The sequence below is a fragment of the Panthera tigris genome, chromosome B1, assembly GCF_018350195.1.
Source record: "Panthera tigris isolate Pti1 chromosome B1, P.tigris_Pti1_mat1.1, whole genome shotgun sequence".
Classification (NCBI taxonomy): Eukaryota; Metazoa; Chordata; class Mammalia; order Carnivora; family Felidae; genus Panthera; species Panthera tigris.
In genome coordinates this window covers 199,760,113-199,786,293 of record NC_056663.1, presented here as the reverse complement: position 1 = coordinate 199,786,293, position 26,181 = coordinate 199,760,113, and the positions used below count along the sequence as shown (strand labels likewise).

At 46.6% G+C, this 26,181-nt stretch overlaps 1 protein-coding gene across 19 annotated transcripts in view; it reads right to left on the bottom strand.

Annotated features, from left to right (window-relative positions):
* KIAA0232 (KIAA0232 ortholog) overlaps positions 1-26,181 on the bottom strand; it is an 84,069-nt gene that overhangs the window by 33,879 nt on the left and 24,009 nt on the right. For 10 of the 19 annotated variants that reach the window (XR_006217101.1, XR_006217102.1, XM_042984991.1 and 7 more), the window contains exon 2: positions 15,989-16,485. Coding sequence is in view for 9 of the 19 variants with exons in the window: in XM_042984991.1 (XP_042840925.1) it covers positions 15,989-16,219 (231 nt within the window). In the remaining 10 variants the exon portion in view is untranslated. Of the gene's footprint in view, positions 1-2,961; positions 4,917-5,718; positions 5,820-9,460; positions 10,016-10,053; positions 10,361-15,433; positions 15,571-15,988; positions 16,486-26,181 lie in introns of those variants that run through there. The other 9 variants (XM_042985000.1, XM_042985002.1, XM_042985004.1 and 6 more) reach the window with 9 other exon arrangements.

Genomic DNA, 26,181 nt, shown 5'->3' with positions numbered 1-26,181 from the left:
GCTCTTTCTGAAGGGCAGTCTGACAACACGTGTCCAACTTTTCAAACATGGGCATGCACTTTCAATCTAATAATTCTACTTCTGAGAATTTATCCTAACCAAATAACCGCCCTCGTGTGCACGGATTTAGCTACTGCAATGCTGATCAGACAGCGGTCAATCAAGGCAAACCAGCAGAAACAACTGAAATGCCAAATAAGGAGGACTTGGTTAAATAAGTTACGATTCATCCAGGTGATGAGATATTATAGCCATTACGGAAATTATGAAGCATATTTATTGACACACAAAGCCATTCACAGTGTACGTAAGAGAAACAGTTTATACAAAAGGACGATCTCATTTTTTTATTAACGCACTTGCACATACGCACACACTGATGTGCATTAAAATGTCTCAGAAATGAACTAAGAGGTCACTAAGGAGCTTATCTCTTGGTGAGTAGGAGGAGGACACTAATTTTATTTTCTGATTTTTCTTGTAATTAGGCCATACTCCCTTAATAGTCAAAGCTATATTGGGGGGGGGGGGGGCGCGCCGCGCCTGGGTGGCTCAGTTGGTTAAGCGTCTGACTTTGGCTCAGGTCGTGATCTCACAGTTTGTGGGTTTGAGCCACACGTCAGTCCCTGTGCTGACAGCTCAGAGCCTGGAGCCTGCTCCAGATTCTGTGTCTCCCTCTCTCTGCCCCTCCCCCTGCCTCTCTCTCTCAAAAACAAATAAACATTAAAAAAAATTTTTTGGGGGGTGCCTGGGTGGCTCAGTCGGTTGAGTGTCCAACTTCATCTGGGGTCATGATCTCGTGGTTCGTGAGTTCGGGCCCTCCCGTCGGGCTCTGTGCTGACAGCTGGGAGCCGGGAGCCTGGAGCCTGGAGCCTGCTTCGGATTCTGTGTCTCCCTCTGTCTCTGTCCCTCCCCTGCTCATGCTGTATCTCCTTCTCTCTCAAAAATAAACAAACATTAAAAAAATTTTTTTTAATTTTTTTCTTAAAGCTGCATATTTTTTTTCATAGAAAACGTATTAGGTCAAGAATACGGAGAAATGAGAAGAGCTCCTGTAGCTCTTCACTTACAACGGGAATCTGGCATTAGCTTCATGTTTCCCGTTTGGCATCCCGAGGTTTATACACAAATGTGGATTCACCCATTCATCCAGTAACGACTGAAGTGTCTTCTTTAGGCACTAGGGATTATAAGAATGAACGCAGCAGAGTCCCTGCTTGCCAGACGTGCACAGTCTGGTGCGAAATACAGACACAGAAGCAAATGACTGGGGTATGGCTGTTGCGATTAGAAATGGTTCAAGAAGCACTTAGGAAGCTCACTTTGCTGCTAAGCAGAGGCTTCCTACGGAAGGAAAGGTGGCTGAAGTGGAGCCTTGCAAGAGCGAAGAGAAGTTTGGACTAGAGAAGGGGAGATGCCAGGCAGAAGAAACAAGGTGCTAGAGCAAGGGACCAAGGAACAGCAAACGCTTTCTGTAGAGAGCCAGACAATATTTTCAACTTGGCAGGCCGAGAGGATCACCAAGGATATAATTATAGGTACTTTTACAAAAAGCAGAGAAAGTCTCACAATGTTTTTATTGATGGAATTCAAACTCTAATTCAGTACGATTTTCTGTTCTCAGCCCTACTAATGAGAAGGACAAAACTCTTGGGGAGGAGAGGAGATAAAACATTTGCTTCTCTGGGGTACATAGTTAATGTTCCCTACCATCAAAATCAAATACAAATGTTCATCTGTTAATGCTAATTTTTTACAATAACAGTTGTATTCACATACCACAAAATTTACTCTTCTAAAGTGTGCAATTCAGTGGTTTTCAATATAATTCAGTGGTGATTAGGCAACCATCACCACTATTTTTTTTGGGTTTTTGGTTTTTTTAAGCAGGATCCACACCCAACATGGAGCCCAACACGGGGCCTGAACTCACGACCCTGAGATCAAGACCTGATCTGAAATCAAGAGTCAGGCGCTTACCCGACAGAGCCACCCAAGCACCCTTCCCCTATCTCATTTTAAAACCTACTCATCTGGGAACGCAAGCTGGTGCAGCCACTCTGGAAAACAGTATGGAGGTTCCTCAAAAAAAACTAAAAATAGAACTACCCGACGACCCAGCAATTGCACCACTAGGCATTTATCCAAGGGATACAGGTGTGCTGTTTCAAAGGGACACATGCACCCCAATGTTTATAGCAGCACTATCGACAGTAGCCTAACTACGGGAAGAGCCCAAATGTCCGTCAATGGATGAATGGATAAAGAAGATGTGGTATGTATATACATACACATACACATACACACACACACACACACACACACACACACACACACACACACACACACACCAGAGTGTTACTCGGCAATCAAAAAGAATGAAATCTTGCCATTTGCAACTACGTGCATGGAACTGGAGGTATTATGCTAAGTGAAATTAGAGAAAGACAAAAATCATATGACTTCACTCATAAGGACTTTAAGAGACAAAACAGATGAACATAAGGGAAGGGAAACAAAAATAACATAAAAACAGGGAGGGGGGCAAAGCGTAAGAGACTTCTAAATATGGAGAACTGAGGGTTGCTGGAGGGGGTGTGGGAGAGGGGATGGGCTAAATGGGGAAGGGACACTAAGGAATCTACTCCTGAAATCATTGTTGCACTAGATGCTAACTAATTTGGATGTAAATAAAAAAATAAAACACTAAATAAAAAAACCAAAAAAACCCTACTCATCGCCTCCAATGAAACCCTGTGCTATTAGCAGGCTAACTGCTGACCCACTGTCTCTGCAGGTTGGCCTATTCTGGACCTTTCCTACAAACGGGAAGGATACGATGTATCTCCTTCTGAGTCTGGCTGCTTTCAGTACAATGTTCTGAAGGCTCATCCACGCTGCGACACGTGTCAGCACCCCACCCCTTTTAGGGCTGAATATTATTCCACTGCAATCACATACCATATTCTGTCCACTAATTTGTTGACGGGCACTCGGACTGCTTTAACTTTTGGCTGCTACGAACACTCACACACAAGCTTTTGATGGGCGGATGTCTTCTCTTCTTCCGATTACACACCTAGGAGTGGAGTTGCTGGGTCACAGGCATCTCTGTGTTCCACCTTCCGAAGAACCGACAATTTTCAAAGCAGGTTTATATCCCCACGACACCGGCAGCATTTCAGGGCCCCACTTCCTCCACATCCCCACCAACGCTCGTCACCGTCTGGGTTTTATTTTAGTTACCCCAACGGGTGTGAAGTGATGTCTCACCACGGTTTGCATTTCCCTAATGACTAGGGAGCATCTTTCATGTGCTTACTGGCCACTTGTGCATATTCTCTGGACAAATGTCTATTCAAATACTGGCCCATTTTATAAGTATCTCTTCTGAACACACATCCCATTGGATACAGGATTTGCAAACATTTTCTCCAATTCCAGGTTTGTTTTTTGTTTCACTTTCTTGATGATGTCCCTTGAGGCCCAAAAGTCTTTCACTGTGAGACAGTCTAATCTATTGAGGTCTTCTTTGGCTGCTTGTTTTGGTGTCAGATCTTAGAAATCACTGCCTACTCCAAGTCATGGAGCCTTACTCCTACGTTTTCTTCCAAGAGCTTTACAGTTTTAGCTCCTTTCACTTAGGTCTAGAAACCGGCTGGAGTTCATACTTGCGTGTGCGTGAAGCAGGAGTCCGACCTCTTTCTCCCACACATGGCTGCCCTGTTGTCCCGGCACCTCTCGCTGAAAAGACTATCCTTCCCGCACAGCACGGTGCCGTTCAAACACACGGAACACAGCGAATGCTGTTTCGTTTCATACAGCTGCATGCGTGCTGCCTTGTAGGAAGTTCTGGGGTCAGAAGTGCGAGTCCTCCAACTCTGTTCTCCTCTTCCAAGATTTTTTGGGCTATTCTGAGCCCACATGTCTATATGGACTTTAGGATCAGCTTGCCAATTTCTGCAGCACAGGCAGCTGGGACTGGGACAGGGCTGCCCTGAGGGTGCACATCAGCGCGCGGGGCTTCGCGGTCTTACGAACGTGGGCTCTGCTGGTCATGAACACGGGAGGTCTCGCCACTTACAAGGGTCTCCTTTCATTTCTCTCAATGACGTTTCCGGCTGACAAGACTTACTCCTAAGCACTTTGCCCTTTCTGATGCTACTGTAGATGGAATTTTCTTCACTCCATTCCTTAGGATTGCCTATACACAAGATCGTTTCAAGCATGAAACATACGGGTTTCGTTCTTCCTCTCCAATCTGGATGTCTTTTCTTTTCTTACCTAACTGCCCTGTTAATTGCTGATCTAGAGGAAGACTTAACGTACTTCATCTTTGAAAAGGTCTTTTCACACAGATACTGCCAAATGCTGGCATTAACCCACAGGCGTGCGTTTAACACGTTAATTGTCCAGAAAGCATTTATAAAACTGTTAGATTCTCCTCTTGTGTGCCTTTCAGCACATGATTACAGTGCAGATGAGTCTCGTCTACGTGAAAGGCAGGCAGAAGCCTCGCGACTGAACAGTCACACAGACTGTAAGACACAGACGTTTCCTTTGCCCGGTGTCAAGCGGGAAACCGTGGCTGGATCTGCAGTGTGACCTCGGACAACACTCTGCGGCAAAGCCGGCCGGAATGGGGAGTCTGCGGGCTTTTACTTCCGACAGAATGAAAACGCACAAAGCAGCTTGCCATTATTTGTGACCCGAACAGTGTTGTTATTAGTTAGCTGTTAGAATGGCCTCACTGCATTATAAATTGTGCAGATAAACGCTGTTTCGCCTTATAATTTTAGGTTGACTTCATTAAGAAACATCAAGTCTGTAGCAAAAGGTACACAGCAGCAGAGTGGGTACACTTTTCTTTTTTTCTTATTTTTTAACGTTTATTTTTAAGAGACAGTGTTGAGTGGGGGAGGGGCAGAGAGAGAGGGAGACACAGAATCCGAAGCAGGCTCCAGGCTCCCAGCTGTCAGCACGGAGCCCGACGCGGGGCTCGAACCCACGAACCGTGAGATCATGACCCGAGACCAAGTCGGACACTCAAACGACTGAGCCACCCAGGTGCCCCATAGGTTCAGTTTTCTGCATTCTGTTTTTTCCACTTATATTTGAGAGCTCCCTTACTCCATTTTTTCCCTGGCTTCATGTACTGTGTGAATGTATTGTTCAAACAATAGCACTGAATAATCAGCTTTTAAAAGAACACAGTATAAAAAAACAGGTCAAGACATTTCTATCTTGTTTACGGTTGTGTTTTTAGTCTCCTATGCTACACTCATTACAAGTCCACTTAGAGGCAAGCGTACAGTATTGGACATGTGCCAAATATTTACTCAATAAACTCAGTAAAATCAAGCACGATTTTTCAAAGCCATAGTCTTAAAGACAGCACACAATCACCAAGTACCAGAAGAAGAGATGGCTGAAGAACTTTCTCAGCATGAAAACCTATTACCAAGTACTTTTCCAGACACTACTGTGAGGTGACATAAGGCCAGAGTTTTGATTGACTTCCTCTTGCTGCCTTCTGTCAAAAAGGAAACTGGGAGCGGGAGGAAGGAAAGGAACACACGCCACCCTGAAGTACAGCTGGGATAATGACGTCTGCCGGGAGCTGCTAGCATCCACCCCTGCCACCCACACCTTCCGGCCAGCAGCGCCCTGAAAAACCCAAAGCACCAAGTGTTTGAATGAGACTGGTGCCACCCCCACCTTCAGGCCCCAACTGGCTTCATACAAATCAGCGTCGTTTCATCCCTTCGGTCACAAAGATTGGCTCAGACACAGGCATGGGACCAATCAGAAATGGGCACCTGAAAGTGAGCAGAAAACAAAGGGGGGGGGGGGGAATGCATCCTCTGGATGCCAGAACCACGCTCCCTGCGACTGGCCCCCCACCTCCCTGGAAGCTGGTTGCAAAACCCAGCCGACAGAGGGGGGCAGAAGACAGGCAGGGCGGGAGTCCCGGGGACACTGTCAAAGCTCTGAATCGAACAGGCTGGGGCCTCCCCTATTAGTTACGGGAGACCTTTTTCCCCCCGGAAGCCAGTTTAGGTTAAAATTTTGGTTGCCTGCCAAGGAAAGATATAGCTAGAATGTGAGGAAGGGCCTTAGTAACAAATCCACTTCTCACTGCTCAAAAGAACGGCGACTTGCCTCTAAAAACCAGCATCGTTTCAGGTTAACGACATCTGTTTTTCTACCTGGGTCCTCCACCAACAGTGACCACTCCTCGCTGGCCTCCCTGCCCTCAGGTGCCCAAGCAGCTTACCCAGCAGCTCACAGGCCACCCTGCGATGCTGGCTGTCGAGAGCCAAGGGTCTTTCTGTCTTGGGGACTGAAGCGCAGCCCCCAACGCGGCACATCAGGTTCGTCAGGGTCTGTCTGCTCACCCTGCCCGTCTCATCGCCCGCTCGCACCCCTGCCCTGCTCTTCTCTGGCCTCATGACATCAGGCCCTTCCTGTTTCTGTGACCTCGCATGCACTCTCCCTTCCTTCTCCCTCCACCTGCCCAAATGGTCTCTCCTCCGCCATTCCCCCTGCCCCCACCCCCGCACGCGGTGTCCCAAGCTCTGCACAGCCACAGTGTCTCACAGATCCCGCACCTGCCTGGACCATCCCTAGTCAGCTCTGTATGCCTGGTGCCTGCCACAGCGTCTGGCATGTCACGGGCATCCACAAAAAGCAGAAATGCACGTTGTAAAAATGCAATTACTTATATTCAAAACCATTTCTCTATTCCATGAAAAGATTTTACCCCCCAAAAATACATTTTATTATGATATCTTAGGAAGTCTGTAGACATGAATTTGTGTATCCATCATCGGTGCTAGCTCCCACTCTGACTTTATTTTCGTATTCCCTATGTGTAAGGTGTATTTAATCAATGTGTATGGAGTAAATGTACGTTGCAATACAGCCTATGCGGTGAGACACCTGAGGAAGCCGGGGCGGGTCAGCTGCAGCAGTACTGTTAAGGAGGACAGCACTCTCACAGGGAACACTGGGATGCGAGCTCTCCCCCGGGCAGAGAAATGCTAACCTACTGCTGGCAGGCTGCGAGAGCACGTCACTAGTGGCCCCAAGAATAAAGAAGTCATCAGCCCTACTCAGTAGTCAGTACTGGGATTATTCTTTCTTAACCTCTGGAAAACAGAGATAATGCAATAATACAGCTACATTTCTAGAATGACGGGCTCTGAGCTAGAAAATACACCTCAGTTAGGAGATTTAAAAGGAGCTGCAACAAAGCTACAGTAACCAAAGCAGCGTGGTGCTGGCATAAAGACAAAGACGAGACCAAAGGAACAGAACAGAGAAACCGGAAATAGACACTCGCAAAAAGGAGCAAGTGATTTTCAACAAGGGTCCCATGACTATTCGATGGGGAAAGGACGATCTTTTCAACAAATGGTGCTGGGAAAACTGGGCTTCCACTTACAAAAGAATGGCAGTGGACCCCTACCTCACACCATACACAAAAGTTAACTAGAAATGGATCAAAGGCCTAAACGTAAGGGTTAAATCTGTAAAACTCTTAGAACATAGGGAAAGCTTCACAACATTAGTTTTGGCAGTGATCTCTCGGACAGGACACCAAAGGCACAGGTAACAAAAGAAAAAATAAATAGGACTTCATAAAAATTTTTAAATCAAAAGACACTGTCACAGAGTGAAAAGGCAACCCACGGGATGGGAGAAAAGATTTGCAAACTGTGTACCCGATGGGGGTTAACACTAAGACATATGGAGAACTCCTAACATTCAACAACAGCAAGAAACAACCCGATTCAAAAACGGGCAAAGGACTTGGACAGACAGTTCTCCACAGCAGATACCCAGATGGCCAATAAGCACATGAAAGGACGTGCAACATCACTAAACATTAGGGAAAACGGGAATCAAAACCCCTATGAGATACCACCTCACACCCATCAGGATGGCTACTATAAAAATAAGCGATAAAAATAAATAACAAAAGTGTTAGTGATTTTGCGGAGAAACTGGACCCCGGACAGTGTTGGAGGAATGTAAAATGGTACAGCTGCTGGGAGTTCCTCAAAACATTTGAAACAGAATTAACAGAATTACCGTATTTACCCAGCAATTCCACTTCTTGGTCATACACCTCCCCCCCAAAATTGAGAGCAGTGTCTCAAAGAGAGATTGTTTCTTGTTCACAGCAGTGGTATTCACAATAATAGCTAAAACATGGAAGAAACTCAAGTGCCCGCTGTGGGATGGAAAAGCAAAATGTGGCATTTTCATACAATGGAATATTACTCAGCCTTAAAAAAAGGAGGAAATTCTGGGGCACCTGGGTGGCTCAGTCATTTGAGTGTCTGACTTCGGCTCGGGTCATGATCTCATGGTTCATGGGTTCCAGCCCCGCGTCAGGCTCTGGGCTGACAGCTCAGAGCCTGGAGCCTGCTTCAGATTCTGTGTCTCCCTCTCTCTGCCCCTCCCCTGTTCACGCTCCCTTTCTCAAAAATAAATAAGCATTAAAAAAATTTTTTTAAAAGGAGGAAATTCTGACACATCCTATACCAGGAATGAGGGCTTTCAGTACCTAAACAGACAGACAAAACTGTGGTTTACCCAGATGATGGAATACCATTCAACATTAAAAAGAAATGAGCTATCAGACTACAAAAGGACCTAGGGGAGCTCAAATGCTCATCACTAAGTGAAAGAAGCCAATCTGAAAAGTCCACACGTTGTGCGATTCCAACCAGATGACATTCTGGAAAAGGCAAAACTATGGAGGCCACGAGGAGACCCATGGATGTCGGGGCCTGGGAGAGAGGGGGATGAGCAGGTGGAGCACAGAGGACGTCTGGGGTAGTGAAAGTCCCCTGTAGGACACTGTGGTGACGGATACAGGTCAGTCCCCATGCACCTGTCCAAACCCAGGCAGTGTCCAACACAGAGAGCGAATCCTAACACAAGCTATGGAATTCGGGTGGTTACACAATGCAGGCTCAGTACCGAACGTACCTCTCGGGTGGGAGAGGGGGACGGTGGGGTAGCTCTGCACGTGTGAGATGGGCATGTACAGGAAACGTCTGTGCCTTCCTCTCAATTTTACTGTGAACCTACAACTGCTCTAAAGAAGTCTTTAAAAAAAAAAAAAAGTGGGGCACCTGGTGGCTCAGTCAGTGAAGCGTCTGACTCTTGATGTCGGCTCAGGTCACGATCTCACAGTTCGTGAGATCCAGCCCCACACTGGGCTCTGTGCTGACAGCGTGGAGCCTGCTTGGGATTCTCTCTCTGCTCCTCCCCCACTCATACTCTCCCCCCCCCCAAATAAATAAACATTAAAAAAAAAAAAGGGACTGGCAGCAGACCAGTTACTATTTAATAATAGTCTATATTATAGACTATTTAATAAGGTCTCCTGCCCAGACTAACCAGAAAAGCCAGGTAAAGTATGCAACCAAGCCAGCATACAAACCTGTGCTGAAGCATATGGACCTGTTGAAGCATCCAGGCCTTGAGAAGACCGGGGGGCGGGGGGAGACAGCTGTGCCAGGCAAGGGCAGCCTACGGCAAGCACGGGAGCACTGGCATCTGAGCCTGCTTTCTCCTTCAGGAAACAGGCCCCTTCTAGGCCCAGGGCAAGACGTGGAGGAAGATGGCAGGCCTGCGAGAGACAGAGAGACCAGGAGAGCCAGGGGTGGCCTCTCAGGGCAGGACAGAGAGGCAAAGTGCCAGGAGGAAGGGGTGGGAAACAGGCCACACTACTGGGTTCTCCTCTGGACACGCGACGCAGGTTGAGGCTGGGCAGGGCACACGGGGACTTGTGTTGATGGTAATGTTCTATTTATCTACCTGAGTGTCATTACATAGATATGATATTCATATCTATGAATATTCGCCCATCACTACCCTGGTCGGGATGTACTTTATGCCCCAAGGGGAAAAAAAAAAAAAAAAAAGCTTAAGGAAAAACCCTCTTGTATTTTTGTGCAGAATCGATGGATGCCCCCCATGTGGAACCTAAAAAGACCTAACATTGTAAGAACCCCATGTGGAACCTAAAAAGACCTAACATTGTAAGAACACCTAAAGCAATCACACAGACTGAGGGATGAGCACGAAAGGACAATCTTGGAGGAGGTGGACAAAGATAAAACTCCTCAAAGAAAGAAACAAAGAGAACAAATCACGAAGAGTGGATAACACAGCAAGCGGTTTGTTTCAAACACAAATCTCAGAGTGTAGTACAGCCAGGGACACTTCCCCAAACTTGGGCAGCATTTTAGAAGAACGTGCTACTGGGCGCCTGGGGGGCTCGGTCGGGCGAACATCCGACTCTTGATTTCAGCTCACGTCATGATCTCACGGTCCGTGAGATCGGGCCCCACATCAGGTTCTGCGCTGCTGGAGTGAGGCCCACTTGGGATCCTCTCTCCCTCCCTCTCTCCTCCTCCCCTGCTTGTCACTCTCTCATTCTCTCGCTCTCAAAATAAATAAATCAACTTAAAAAAAAAAAATAGATGAAAGTGTACTTTGCATGCAGGTACTCTGAGAGGGCTTCTTTTTGGTGGCTCGGCTGCCTAATCACTCCAGACTTCCTCCGGGGCACCTCCTCTCCAATTCTTAGTCCCTATGCTTCCAGGTGCTTGTAGCCCAGCCAGCAAAGTCCCTCATCCTAGGAGCTGGGGTCGAGGATGGGGCCGTGACCAAGTTGGCCTACCAGGACGAAACCCTGCTCTTCCTGCTGGACTCTTACAAATGAGGGTGGGAGGGGCGCCCGGGGGGCTCTGTCAGTTGAGCGTCCGACTTCGGCTCAGGTCATGATCTCACTCTGTGGGTTCGAGCCCCGTGTCAGGCTCTGTGCTGATGGCTCAGGGCCTGGAGCCTGCTTCAGATTCTGTGTCTCCCTCTCTCTGACCTTCCCCAACTTGTGCTCTGTCTCTGTCTCTCAGAAATAAATGTAAACAAAAATTTTTAAATGAAGGTGGATCTGGGCTTGCAGCGGGGAGGGGACGGTGAAGCTTGAAAAGGAAAGCAATAGAGAAGGCAAGCTTCATGGTGGGGCACCGATTCCACGGAAGGCCCTGTATCCAGCTGCCACTGAGGCCAGCCCCAGCCTCTGGACATTAACAAAGGATCCCAAGTTGACTAGCTGTGTGACCCTGGGCAAGTAACTTAGCCACTGTCTCTAAGCACCTCCACCCCTGGGGCCAGGAGCCCTGGGCCTGAGTGCTCTGACGCGTGGCCGTACGCAGGGTATGTGTGCTCATTGTGAGCAATGCTTCCTTTGAAGCCAGGCCAAGCTGGGCTCTCTGTCATCATCACGGGCTGCTGATAGAGCTTTCACAATACTGAGAACATTAAAATATAAAGACCAGAAAAAACGCTGTAATAAATTCTCGGATGATGGTTTTCATTTAATGATGAGGGAAGATTAAGAATGTGGGGTTCTACGAATGACATAGCGAAAAGCTGTCCTATCTTCCTCAGACGACTCCTCCTACTCATGACAGATTACAGGGAACCTGGTGTTGACCATCAGCCCAGCACAAGCCCGAGGCAGGAAAAGTAAAGTCCCACCTTTGAATTATGGCTTCACTACAGCTTCCCTCTGAGCCAATCGTAAGACTGTAAAATACTTTTTAATAATTTAACTCCAGTCTATTTTAAGAGTTAGAGACGTGATGCCCCAAGCTTCCCCGCAGCACACGCTGCCATGGCACTCGCTTTCACCCTAGAGGGACTCCACTCAAACTTCAACTGTGAACTAACAATGGCCTTCCCCCCACTTCTACAAACCACAAGTGCATTAAAAGACAATAAATCCATTCCACATAGTTTCTAAAGCCTGCCTTTGCAATAGAGTGTTCTTACATTGTTCATTCAATAACTATTTGTTATGTATGAAAACAAAAACAGCAAAACTCTCTAATATAAAAGTAGGCACATGCTGGATCTGACAGACAGGAGTTTAAATCCCAACTCACTGCTGTGTGGCCTCAGGCAGATCACCTAACCTCTCTGAATGTGCACTGCTACACCAGTGGAGACAGAGAAAATACTACTTCCCTCCACGATGTGGTACAGAGGCCAAATAAGGCAGGCCTACATGAGAAATGTCCGGCACCGCCCTTGGCACGCTGTGGTGTTCTCTACGTGACCGGGCTACTGATTTGAGAAGGTAAAGGCATTACGGGAGAATGGCCGCTACAAAATGCAGCGGGATAAAGGAGTTAGAAAAATCACCACTTTGCAACCATCAAAGTTAACAGGTGATTCAGGTGGAATCATCTAGGGGTGAGAAAACTGCCAGTCTCTCCAAACGGGTCGCCTGATGATTACACAGAAAAGAGCGTCCAGCTTCCCACGGGAGAAACCTGGCAGACGTCCCCAGACCAGAGCCAGTACTGCCACGATGCAACAGACGGACGTCGTGTGCATCTGCCATGACGCATGACGAAGAAGGCAACTTGGTGGCTTACGGGAGGTCACTGCCATAAACACGTAAGCGAACTCTACACAGAAGCAAGCATCAGGCAAACCCAGAGTTAAAGGATATTCTGCTAAGCAACTCTCCTGTTAGCTTCAAAAATGTGAATGTGGGGAGACACAAAGGAAAGCTATGAACTATTCCTGATTAGAGGAGTAAAGAGGTGCCACCGGGAACGTAGGCGCAGTCTCAACCTGGATCCTGGGTGGGGGCAAGTTACGATGAAGGGCATCACTGGACAGCTGATACAAGGGGAAAACCGGCAGGATATCATGATGTGCCCATGTTACCCTCCCTGAGTCTTCTAACTGTATCCACGTGGCGAGGAGAAAGCCCCATCTCAAGAAACACACGCTGATTTATTTAGGGTAAGAGAGTACCAAAAGGAGGGGAGAGAAATAAAGCAAAAGCAGGAAAATATGATCAACGGGTGGCTAAGAGTACATGAGAGTTCCCCGTCATGTTCTCATTATTCCCATGTTCGAAATTATTTCACAAGAAAGCAAACATTTTTCAAAAATGAGTATCTGATTTCTGCCCTCCAGGACCTTCTAATCTACCGGGAAAAAGAATACATTCTAATAACCAGAACGAAGAGATCGCCAGTGAAAACATCACGTTTGGAAGCAGACGGCGCGGTCTCATCAGGAGCGAGAAGGACCCGCGGGCGGTGGCGGCTGGGCCCGAGCCCGGGTCAGGACAGTGGTGTACATTTCCATCTGGAGACAACACCGGTGAGCTCCGGATGGCGTGAGCGGGCATCTTCCAGAGTCTGGCGGCCACGACCAAAAGAAGAAAGACACGAAGAGCAAAGAGAAAGAAGAACGTGTAGAAACGAGGTGACTGTGGCGCCCCCAGGGCACCCGCGGGTCGGGAGGTGCTGCTCGCTGGGGCCGCTGCATTAGGATCCTGCTCAAATCACAGGCTGGCGCTGAACTGCTCGTCCTTCCGGCTCAATCAAGACCTCGGTCTGATCAGCCTCACTTCCCACCCAATCATCCTGTGCAGCTGAGGCCAAAGTCACGTGCAAAACCTTCCTGAGAACTCAAGAGCTCTTCGTGGGTGTGTTTTAACCAAGATTAGGAAAACTGAGGGATTAGACATGGCAGATAAGGCTAGAAGCTGCAGCAACGGCCTTAAAACTGGCCGTCTTCGAGTCAAGGTTAGACGTATTCACGAACTGAGGGTAAGATGGGAGGAAACAAACACCCAAAGGTGGAGTCGTTTGGCCCCCCAAATGAGGAGCTGGGCCACCACACGTCTGACCCAGACATCAGGGACTACACCTGGCCAGGGAGCAGGGCTGCGAGCTGGCATCTGAATCACAGAAGGTGGGCAAGGCCCCCCCTCCCCCCACTCCCCTACCAGGGAGACTGCCCTCGGCTCCGCACTTGGACTCCCTTTCAGGGGTACCGTGAGCGCGACCTCCCCTTGAGTCATGAAAAGTAACATCAGGTCTACCCGATCTCCTAGGTCACCTGTTAAAAACAAGTAGTATCATTTGCAACTTGACCTTCCCCATCAGCATGGCACTTGGCACTGGGCCGAGGGGAGGGGTATTTTAAAAGCCCCGATTTCCCTTGGATTCTCCTTGTAACACACAGGTTCTGTTTTCACCAGCCCTCATCCTCCCGCTCCCTACAGATGAAGCAGAACTCTGGAAGGTGGATCCAACAGTTGGGCACAGATAGGTGCCCTGCCCTGGCCCCCCAAGCCCTACTAAGAAAGGAACCAGAGGAATCACAAACACATCTCCTCAGAGAAGTGTTCAACTATAAGCTTAATCCCTGTGCTACAGCACGCTGGACATAAATACTTCGTGCTAATAAACTTACTAACGTTGACAAAATATTCTAGGCGGATACTGTTAGCACACAACCCTAAGAGTACATGATTTTTGAGTTAAGAGAAATATCGTCCTCATTTCCGGAAATAAAAATTCTTCCAGGGGCACCTGGGTGGCTCAGTCGGTTAAGCTGCTGACTCGATTTCACCTCACGACCTCACAGTTTGTGAGTTCGAGCCCCATGCTGGGCTCTGCACTAACAGTGTGGAGCCTACTTGGGATTCTCTCTCTCCCTTTCTCTCTGTTCCTCCCCCACTTGTGTTCTCTCTCTCTCAAAATAAACAAACTTAAAAAATAATAATAATAATTCTTCCATGTTTGTAGATTTAACATTTTATTTGCCTCTAAAAATATTTTAATTTTTTTTTTAATGTTTTATTTATTTTTGAGCCAGAGAGAGACAGAGCATGAGCAGGGGAGGGGCAGAGAGAGAGGGAGACACAGAATCTGAAGCAGGCTCCAGGCTCCGAGCTCTCAGCACAGAGCCCGATGCGGGGCTCGAACTCACAGACTGTGAGATCATGACCTGAGCCAAAGTCGGACACTTAACCGACTGAGCCACCTAGGCGCGCCTCTAAAAATATATTCTTTACATTTACTGGAAAGAGGATGGAAAATAGAGCCCTAGTAAGGAAATTATACAAAACACTGACTCCCAAAATGACACATTTTCTGATTATTAGGTTCTAAGTCAAATCCCTGAAAACGCCAACCTCATTGCCACCAGCCAGGGCAGCAAGCAACCTGGCAGCAGGGAAAACAGCTGTGTCCAGCTGGAAGAAAACACGTCTGTAACAAGTGATGAGGGACCAATGGTAAAACACGCTGGCAAAATTCTGTACTTATAGACAGGACCTGGAGGCTTCTCCGTGGTCTGGAAGGCAAAGCCAGCTTCTTCCGTCAATGAAACTTTACCCCTGCTTTCAGTGTTAGTGACGGTGGGTTTAAAAACCAGCAACAGAAACTGCCCACCAAACACTCCGGGTCACGCGAACGTGGTACGTGGAGGTCACCCAGAGCCCGTGTGGTCCCCGGTGACGACCGTGTCGCCCTCTCGGTAGGCCTCACTCTCAGTACCTCCTCTGGGAGGGGGACCCTGAAGTCGGACTTACTCTTTGGAGAACCCGGATCTGCTTACTTTTCACTTTCAACTCAGCACTGAAGTCAAATGAACTGCGTGAGGGCCGACTTCCCGGGGGGATCTACAACGACGTACCGCAAAGTCACGTGCTTCATGTCACACGCTTTGCTGAACAAGCAGTTTAACATGAAAATGAAACGTTAAGCTTCAGAACGTTAAGTGTAACAGACACAACGATGAAAAGGTCTCGTCCCGACGTGTGACGTTCCTGATGGCGGACACCAGCACCCGGCGCAGTGCGGCTCACAGGCAGGGGGCCGTCGAGCCCTCACCGGGCCCTGACGAGAGCCGGGGGGGCCTGAGCCAGAGTGTGATCGACGGGGAGAAAGGCCAAGTGCGGAGAAAAGCGCTGTGCTAAACAGTGTGCTGTGACCCAGCGCGTCGATGCCCCCTGGCAGGTTCAACGTCTGCGGACCGCGGCAGGCCGCCAGCCTGCTCCAGAGCGTAAAAGCGCTCCCTGAAGAGAACACACAAACCTGCAGACACAACCACGCATGTTCACAAAACACGTAAGACACGGAAGTACCTGTTCCTGTAGGTCGTAGTCATAGCTGTCGTGCAGCAGGAGGCTGAGGACATACCGGGTATAAATCATGGCGTCGATGCCACATTTCTCCAGCTCCTGTCCCAGCCAGGTCTGCACTGGGCCCAGAGCATGGAGCAGAGACATCTCAGACACAGGTACGGGGCCTGGAGAAGAGGCTGAGGAGCTCTCAGATGGTAAACCGTCCACGACAACTGTGCACACTGGGCGCATGAATTTAGGTTGCTGACATCCTTAAAATGCGAGGCATTTTCTGCAGGTGACGTTCTGTTGGTATCTGGAGGGGATTTTCACTCCAGTAAAAAGGAGAGACGCCGGACATCTAGGATAAGCATCTATTTTCGCGGGCTGTCAGCCATCTAGACCAGAATTTCCCTCTTCAGACATGACCAATGAATCAGCATCCTGGGAGCAACACACACACAGACGTGGTTTACTTTACTTTCACATTGAGGCCAGATGGAAGTCTCCGGCAGAACCTACGAAACGAGAGAGAAAAGAAAGGCACGCGTTATATACAGATACAAACTAAGTTACTGACCTTTTGGAGCAAAAAATCCAAAAAAACTGTTTATTGAAATTTGGTGTCTTAGAACACCGATTTCTTTTTGCGGTAATCTTTGACATCTGAAGCCAAGTGACATTTCAAACCCTTAGAAGCTTAATATCATTCAAAAGAAAGGAAAACTCAGAACTTTATGCTGTTGTGCTTACGCTCAATCCCAACGACTTGTATCCTGCTATCTGAAGAGACCGGGCTAGTAAAACTTTGCTCATCTGTAACGCTGGAAGGCTGTGTGTGGTAACAAATCACTAGTTCATTTTTAAGTGTACAGAAACAAGCAACTGAATTGTCATTTCGTTCAGACGCTGGTCAAAAATGAGTCCTTTTTATTGAAGGTTTCACAAAGACAATCAATCGCTTCGTGTGGCTAAAAGCTTTGCACAGCTGCTCACCACTTACTTATTTCGCAGAAGTTAAGGTAAACCGTGGATCCGGCTCAGAGCCGCGCCAGGCTGTAGCGTTGTATTTGGTGTCGCTACCACACCTTGGCTGATGGTTTGCTTACTTGTGCGACAGATGCCATGCTCTTAACAGTCTTTTCCCCTAAGTTAACCTACTGTGCATATGTCAAACTATTCGAACAGTGGCCTTATCAAATCATAACATTCCTATGTTAGAGTTCTGATGAACTTATTTCGCCAGAAAATAAAAACCAACACAACGGCAGGTAAATCTCCTTGGCTCAGCGTTTGCGTGAATTTTAGCAGACAATATGAGGGTTACCAAAAGTGACTTTTAAAAATTATGTTTGAGGTTAGTAAAAGCATCAAGTCAAAAAGACTTCCCAAAGATTTAAGTCCCTGTTTCTTGCATTTCATGAAAAACTACACAGTGAGTTTTACAATCACTAAATATAAAGAGGGGCGCCTGAGTGGCTCAGTCGGTTAAGCGTCCAACTTCAGCTCAGGTCATGATCTCACAGTTCATGGGTTCGAGCCCCGTGTCAGGCTCTGTGCTGACAGTTCAGAGGCTGGAGCCTGCTTTGGATTCCGTGTCTCCCTCTCTCTCTGCCACTCCCTCCCTGCCTTCTTTCAAAAATAAATAAAACATTAAAAAAAATTTAAAATATAAAGAAAAATGTTTAAATCTACCACAGGACTAAGTTATTAATTTGTCATTAACGTATATTCTGCTTTCTAAAATTTTCTTTACAAAACTGTCTTTTCTGATTTATGGAAACTAGATAAACTAAAGCAAACTTTTTCTATAATTTTTACCTGCTGAAATTTTCCAGCTGACTCTCAAAACATTTTTCATAAGTTCTTTGATATGTTTGGCACTCAGGATGCCAGACAGATCAGCAATTAAGCACGACAGGGAATTCTGGGGACATCACTCGAAGCAAGGTGACAAGCCGGTACTCATTCAATGAAGATCAACCAAGACAGAGGGAGGACTTTTAGCAACAGCGGAAGGAAGCAGATGAAAGAATGGAAGGCAGCTTGGGCTCACAGGACACGGCACCAGAGACTGCTAGAGGGAGACCCTCGAGAGTCCAGCACCCGGCGTGCATGGGAGGAGCTGCCCAAGCACAGGAAGGGATCATCCCAAACAGGACCTGACGCTCAGCAAGGGGAGGGATGGTGCCTGCTTCCCACCAGCCAGACGGGAAAACCTCCTAATTCAGGGACACTGGCCACTCAGAAAGCTCCTGACTTAGAGAGGGGGAAGGAACTGACTCTAGACAGAATGGCACCTGCCTAACACATCCTAAAAGCAAGACCTCAAAGGACCATACCATTGCCAACTAATTTCACTTCAGCCCCAGAACAAATGTTAAGAAATTTATAGGAACACAAAAATATGCAGCACCTAAGAAAGTAAAATTTACGGGCGCCTGGGTGGCTCAGTCGGTTAAGCGTCTGTCTGCCTTCGGCTCAGGTCACGATCCCAGGCTTCATGGTTCAAGCCCCGTATCGGGCTCCGCGCTAACAGCACAGAGTCTGCTTCCAATACTCTGCTTCCCTCCCTCCCTCCCTCTCTCTGCCCCTCCCCTGCTCTCTCTCTCTCAAAAATAATATAAACATTTTTAAAAAGTTAAAAAAAAAAGTAATATTTACCACGGCTGGCATCTAATAAAATATCAGCAGACATGCAAAGAAACAGACACAGAGGAAGTAGACATGAAGAGATAGATTAATTGAAACCGACTCAGAATTGACACAAAAGTTAGAATCAGCAGAAAAGGCCCTTGAAGCAGTTATGAAAAACGCCATATGGGGATGAGTAGAGAACAGAAGATATCAAGTCAAACATCTACAGATGAAAATGACAGTATCTGAGGTGAAAAGTACACAGGATGGGGTTAATAACAGATTAGCCATTTCAGAAGGAAAAATAACAGAGGGTTTTTTTTTAATGTTTATTTATTTATTGGGGGGGGGGGGCAGAGGGAAAGAGAGAGAGAATCCCAAGCGGCCTCTGCACTATCAGTGGGGCTCGATCCCATGAACCATGAGACCTGAGCCAAAAATCAAGAGTCGGATGCTCAACCAGCTGAACCACCCAGGCGCCCCAATTACAGAGTCTTCAACTACAAAAGAAACCATACGAAATGAAACAGAGAGAAAGGAACAAATTAACACAGCCTCAGCGAGCTCCGTGACAATTTTAAGAAATCTAACATACGTGTAATTGGAGAAGAAACAGAAGGCAACAAAGATATCCGAAGAAATAATGGCCAACGTTCTTCCAAAACGGATGACAGCTAAACACAGAGATCCAAGTTCAATGAACTCCCAGCACAAGAAACATGAAGAAAATGACACCGAGGCACGTGGCAACAAACCCCTTCAAACAAGTGACAGAGGAAGAATGCTTCACACCAGACAGAGAAGAGACATGAGGTGGAACAGAGCAAAGAGAATGAGGACACCAGGTTTCTTGTTGGAAACAGGCAAATGAGAAGACAAGGGGGCAAAAAAGACTTGAAAAGACTGAAAGGAAAAGCCAGCAACTTAGAATTCTGTACTCCTCAAAAAATCTTCCAAAACAAAGGGGAAACAAAGACTTCTCCAGACATGCAAAAGCAGCAGAGACATCAGAAATGATAAAGACAGTCCTTGGGGCAGAAGGAAAATGACACTAAAACAAAACGTGGATCCACTCAAAGGAACAAAGGGCACCAGAAACATTCTTATTACTTCAGCATCTTTAAAAGAGAATTCAATGATTGAAACAAAAATAGTAACTATCTGTTGCGAGGTTTACAACATATGTATAAGCAAAACCCAGGGCCACACAGCAGGAAGAGGAGCGGAGAAAATGTGATACGATTACCCACGCTCCTGTCACACTACGCGCTCCTGTCACACTACGCGCTCCTGTCACACTCCGTGAAATGGTAGAATGCCACTTGGGAGAGACTGGGATAAGACAGGAGCTCATAATAATCCATGTAAACAGTCTAACCAACCAATTAAAAGGCAGAGGTGGCTGTGTGGGTGGCTCAGTCAGCTGAGTGTCTGAGTCTTGATTTCGGCTCAGCTCAGGATCTCACGGTTCCTAAGGTGGAGCCCCCGTGATGGGCTCTGTGCTAACAGCGCACAGCTTGCTTGGGATTCTCTCTCCCTCTCTCCCTGAATCTCCCCTGCGATCACATGTGCCCTCTCTCAAAATAAACAAACATTTAATAATAATAATAATAATAATAATAATAACAACAACAACAATAGGCAGAGATGGTCAGATTGGACTCTAAAACTGCAAGACCCAAATATATGCTCTGCTTACACAAATATCCACATCAAAAATAAAGACACAAATAGGTTAAAAGGATGGAAGAAGATACATCATGCCAACACCAGCATAAAGCAAGGTTGAGGGTCTACAATAATGGGACAGATTTCAGAGCAAAGAGTATTAACAGAGAAAAAGGTCATTTCACAATGATAAAGGGGTCAATTTATCAAAAGGATATACCAGTCCTATTTATTATATATCTAGTAGTAGAGTTTCCAAAATGCGTGAATAGGAGCATGTGGGTGGCTTGGTCGGTTAAGTGTCCGACTTCCGGCTCAGATCATGAGCCCAAGTTGGTGGGTTTGAGCTCCACATCGGGCTCTGCGCTGACAGCTGGGAGCCTGGAGCCTGCTTCGGATCCTGTGTCTCCCTCTCTCTCTGCCCCTCTCCCACTTGCACTCTGTCTCTGTCTCTCAAAAAGTGAATAAACATTAAAAAAAAAATTTCAAAACGTGTGAATAAAAACTCACAGAATTTCAAGGAAAAATAAACAAATCCACAATTATACTTGATTTCAAAACCTTTCTCTCAATCATTGAAAGGAGTAAATAGAAAATCAGTAAGGATATAAAAGACTCGGCAGTATTATCATCGAATTCGATATGAGACTATATTCTGGGCCATAGAGAAGGTTGCAACAAACTTTAAAAGGACTAAGAAATCACAGAAAACGTATTCTCTGACCACATGGAACCAAATTATAAATAACAGAAACGTATTACATAACTCTACATACCAGAGCAAAGAAGAAATTAAAGGAGAAACTAGAAAGTATTCTGAACCAAAGGAAAATGAAAACCCAAGACGTGCTATTTCTAGGATGCCGCTAGAGCAGTTTAGGGGGAAACTAATAACACCAAGAGCATGTAGTAGGAAAGCTCTCAAATCAAGGACCCCAGTTTTCACCTTAAGAAAATGGAAAAGAATGGGGCGCCTGGGTGGCTCAGTCAGTTTAGTGTGCAACTTCAGCTCAGGTCATGATCTCACAGTTCATGAGTTCAAGCCCCGTGTCGGGCTCGGTGCTGACAGCTCAGAGCCTGGAACCTGCTTCAGATTCTCTGAAGCAGAGCCTTCTCTCTGCCACTCCCCGCCCCCCCCCCCCCCCGCCTTGCGAGTATGTGTGGGCATGTGCGCACACGCGTGCTCTCTCTCTCTCAAAAATAAATAAAAACATTAAAAAAAAACTAGAAAAGGAAAGCAAATGAAACCAAACTGAGCAGAAAAAGGCAATATTAGAGCAGAAACCAGTGAAACAGAAAACGAAACACCATGAAACCAAATGCTGATTCTTTTAGACAAAGTCCTTTACAAGCCTCCAGCCAGACTGTTGAATAGAAAAGACATAAATTACCACCATCAGGAAGGAGGTGAGATCACTACAGGTTCCATAGATTAAAAAGGATAACAAGGGGATGTCAGAAAAACTTTACACCAATAAATTATACAAAGATGAATTGGCCAAGTTCCTTGAAAACACAAATCACCAAAGTTCACTCAAAAAGAAAGAATAAGTAGCCCCATATCTAGAAAAGTGACAGAATTTGTAGTTTAAAACATTCCCACAAAAGACTCTCCCAGCCCAGAAGACTTCAAAGGTGAATCTCGCCAGATATTTAAGGAAAACGTGATGCCGTGTCTATCCACACTCTTCCAGAAAATTAAGGAGAACACTTCCCAAATCACATGATGAGGCCAGCATTATCCTGACCCCAAACCCAACACATTATAGGAAAGGAAAACCACGGACTAATACACCGCATGAACACAGATGCAAAAATGCTGAACAAAACGCAGGAAACCAAAAGCTAGAATGTATGTCAGACCCAGGGAGTAGGGATGTGCAAAGAAGGCCGTTCATGACATCGACGCACTTGTCTTCGCAACAGAACCTTTAAAATACTAGTTTCACACAAAACAACTTAGTGTAAGGCTTTTTTTCATTATTTAAATGCACTAAGGCCTTAAATAGTCATGCCATGACAGACTTTGTTCTCTGTGAAGACAGAGAGAAATGCTGTTTTAGTTGTTGTTATGTACCCTTAAAAATTTTTTTTAATATTTTTCAGAGAGAGACAGAGCGTGACCCCGGGAGGGGCAGAGAGAGAGAGAGAGAGAGAGAGAGAGACACACACATACACACACACACACACACACACACACACACACACACACACACAGAATCTGAAGCAGGCCCCAGGCTCTGAGCTGTCAGCACAGAGCCCGAAGCCAGGTTCAAACTCACAAACCGTGAGCACGACCTGAGCAGAAGTCGGACATTTAACCCACTGAGCCACCCAGGCACCCCTATTATGCGCACTTTAAAAGAACATGGTTTCAAACCAACCATAGAGGTTTGTTGTCATTAAGAGATTTCACCCTTCCTTAGCCAAGTTCAAGGATTCAAGAAGTGGGTGAGAAAAAAAATAAGTATACACATGCAAAATGAAGCAAAGCACGCTGACCTCCCAAGATCTCACCAAACTGGTTAAAACCTTCCCTTGCATTCTCACCTCTAACAGAACTCTTCCTCGAACTTGTTCAATAGCTGATTCTATATGGCTTTTATTTATTTTTAACATTTATTGATTTTGAGAGAGAGCGAGCGAGCACGAGTGGGGGAGGGGGGAGAGAGGGAGAGAGAGAATCCCAAAAGCCTCCGCACTGTCAGCACAGAGTCCAACACCAACACTGGGCTTGATCCCAAGAATCGTGAGATCGTGACCCGGGCTGAAATCAAGCAAGCGTTGGATGCTTAACCGACAGAGCCACCCAGGCACCCCATATAATTTTTAAATAATGGGCCAGATCCCTAGACTCACTAGCGGTGATGATCTTTTTTTTATTCCTGATGGTTCCGACCGCAGAGAACCACAGAGAAAGAGCCCAGGCTCGTAAGTGTGGTGCCCCCAGACGCCCTGGCAGTTGTGTGTGCAACACCTCTGAGTGAATCCTGGTAGTGAGGGATCGGAGACGGAAACGGTACACGATGGCTCTTCCTGCACCATAAGAGCAGGTCTGAATGTCCTTGGAGCCAAAGAGTGTCCGTGCTCCTTCTTGTGAGCCTCAAACTGCCAGGTACAGAAGATTGGGCCAGAACTAAGCTTCCTCTCCCTAAGCAGCAAGCCTTCAGTAGAGGGGTGAAGGCTGGACCAAAAGAGAGTCTATTTCCAGTTCTGAACGGAAAGGAGACTCCTAGGTACGCTGGCTCATGATTTTTGTTAAATTAAAACTCATTTTGGGTAGGATCTATCACATGGTCAAAACGATGGGAGGGGCCTGACAAGCGGAGGCAAAACCCGTGAACGTCCACCTGGCAAGTTCAAGAACACAGCTGGCAAACACCCCAATTTCAAACTGTCTATTCAACTTTATACTCCTTCCAAATGTGAAATTTAGCCAGTATGAAGTTAAATTCCATTCAATATAACCAAAATCTCCAAAAGAGTTTTGAAGAAAAAGTATCACTGTTTATACTCAAAAGGTTTTTGTTTTGCTTCATTTTTCAACATTTGATTCTCCAGAGGTTCACAGAGAAGAAAAGACCCTTGGACCATCTCGAGTGTCTGTCTCCCAAGCAAGACTGACCCAAGTCATCCTAAAGACTGGGCTGCATTTGGTGGTAATTTATAAGGTCTCACAATAATACACTTATTTTAGAATATCTTTTTTCTTTTTTACATCAAATTTTAAATGGTTTCCACCAAGGACTCAAAATATACATATAGCTACAATTAAATGAAGTTTCTACCACTTATGGCTTTAAATTTTTTTTTTAATTTTTATTTTTTAGAAAGAGAGTACGAGTGGTGGGGGAGAGGGGCAGGAGGAGAGGGGAAGGGAGGGAGAGACAGAGAGAGAATGAATCCCCAAGCAGGCACAGCTGGGATCATGACCTGAACCAGAACAGAGAGTAGGACACTTGACCAGCAGCCCCCGGGGCGCCCCTCTTGTTCCGTTCTTGAAGGCAGCACGGAAAGGTGGGGAGCGCACAGCCCAGCAGCCACCACTCGGAGCTTTCTGTAGTCACTCTCACCTCCGCTACTTACTAGCCGGTTTTGTGCCTGTAACTTCCTGGGGTCTGTTTCCTCACCTGTAAAACCGTAATACACACCTGCCCTCCCAGCAGCTCAGTCCCTCACGACGCTGCTCAGTGAGCAAACGAGACCGACATCTGTGTATTTTGTGGCCTTTGCATGTCCTACGGTGTCATACAAACGGCAGGTATGTACCAACCAACCCCCTCGAGTTGTTACAGTCACACCTACAGGCGCCTTCACTAATCGGATTCCATGAAGAATAGTATTTGTGGAAAATTTATTTCACTTTTAAGACAAAAAATACTCGATTTCCTTACTATCCTTAAAGCAATAAAGCATGAGGGGCGCCTGGGTGGCTCAGTCCGTTAAGCGTCCGACTTAGGCTCAGGTCATGATCTCGCGGTCCGTGAGTTCGAGGCCTGCGTCGGGCTCTGTGCCGAGAGCTCAGAGCCTGGAGCCTGTTTCGGATTCTGTGTCTCCCTCTCTGTCTGCTCCTTCCCCACTCGCACTCTCTCTCACTCTCTCTCAAAAATAAATAAACATTTTTTAAAAATTTAAAAAACAATAAACTATGAAATCTCCGTCACTTACAAGAAACTAGCTTCTAGTCACTTCGAAGCCTTCCCTCTTGTTAACCAGTAGCTTAGTTCTCTGCTACAAATTCAAAGAACTCAGAGTGGCAGAGTGCAGAGGATGACCCCAGAAATACAACGGCTCCTTTGCGGTCCAGCTTTCTACGTGTTTTGAGGCACACACCGCAGAGCAGTCTCCGCAGAGAAGGCCCACCAGCCCCCAAAAGGACCGACCCACAGGAGCTCTGCTGCCCAATGTAAAATTTCTAGCCCTTTTAGAGTCTGAGGTATTAAAAATGGCCCTGGTGGTGAATGAAAATCTTCCCCCAAAGACTGGGGCAACTCTGGGCAGGCTTGGGGATCGATCAAAGCCTCCGGGCCTAACATTACTCTGGGCCCAGAAGTCAACGTGCTGGACTTGGGGGCGGGGAACCTCTTTCAAGTCCCGTTCCCTCTGGTGACACCTCCAGGAGTCCCTATGCCACCACGGGTCTTCAGGGCCCTGGGGCCTGTGATGTTTATGATTAGATCTGGGACCAGAGTAACAAACTGAATTTTAAAAATAAAAGCATTTAATTCTTTGACTATCTAAGTCTATAGGTTTTCAGTCATACAATTAGTCCCAAATGATCTGTCCACTAAGAAAAAAGGAAAATGGACCTACTACTTAAGTGATTACATAAATACTCCTTCAATAATTAAGACATGGGAAGGCCACAAATTTCAAATGAGTAATTCAATAACGAGGGTTTTTTTGTGGTGGGACGAAGGGTCATTTTGAAGATTTTTTGCCAAAATCTCTCCCCTTACGTAACAATGCTCCATGAAATACAATTCTGTCTTTCTTTCTGTACTCTTTTTATGATACCACACACATTCCTAGAAGTAATTCAAATTACAGCCCCATTAGTGTGCCCCGCGAGTCCTCCGGGGCACAGGAGCAGTGTTTCCTACAAGCTCTAAGAAACAGACAGTCTATGGTTTAGTTTCTGTAGAGCTCAAGCAGAGCAGACAAGTGACCAGTTGAATTTAATTATTAAACTGTTTCTGGGGCAACTGGGTGGCTCAGTTGGTTAAGCATCCAACTTCCGCTCAGGTCACGCTCTCAGTTGGTTAGTTCGAGCCCCACATGGGGTTCTGTGCGGACAGCTCAGAGCCTGGAGCCTGCTTCAGATTCTGTGTCTCCCTCCCTCTGCCCCTCCCCTGCTTACGCTCTGGCTCTGTCTCTCTCTCTCTCTCTCAAAAATAAATAATAAACAT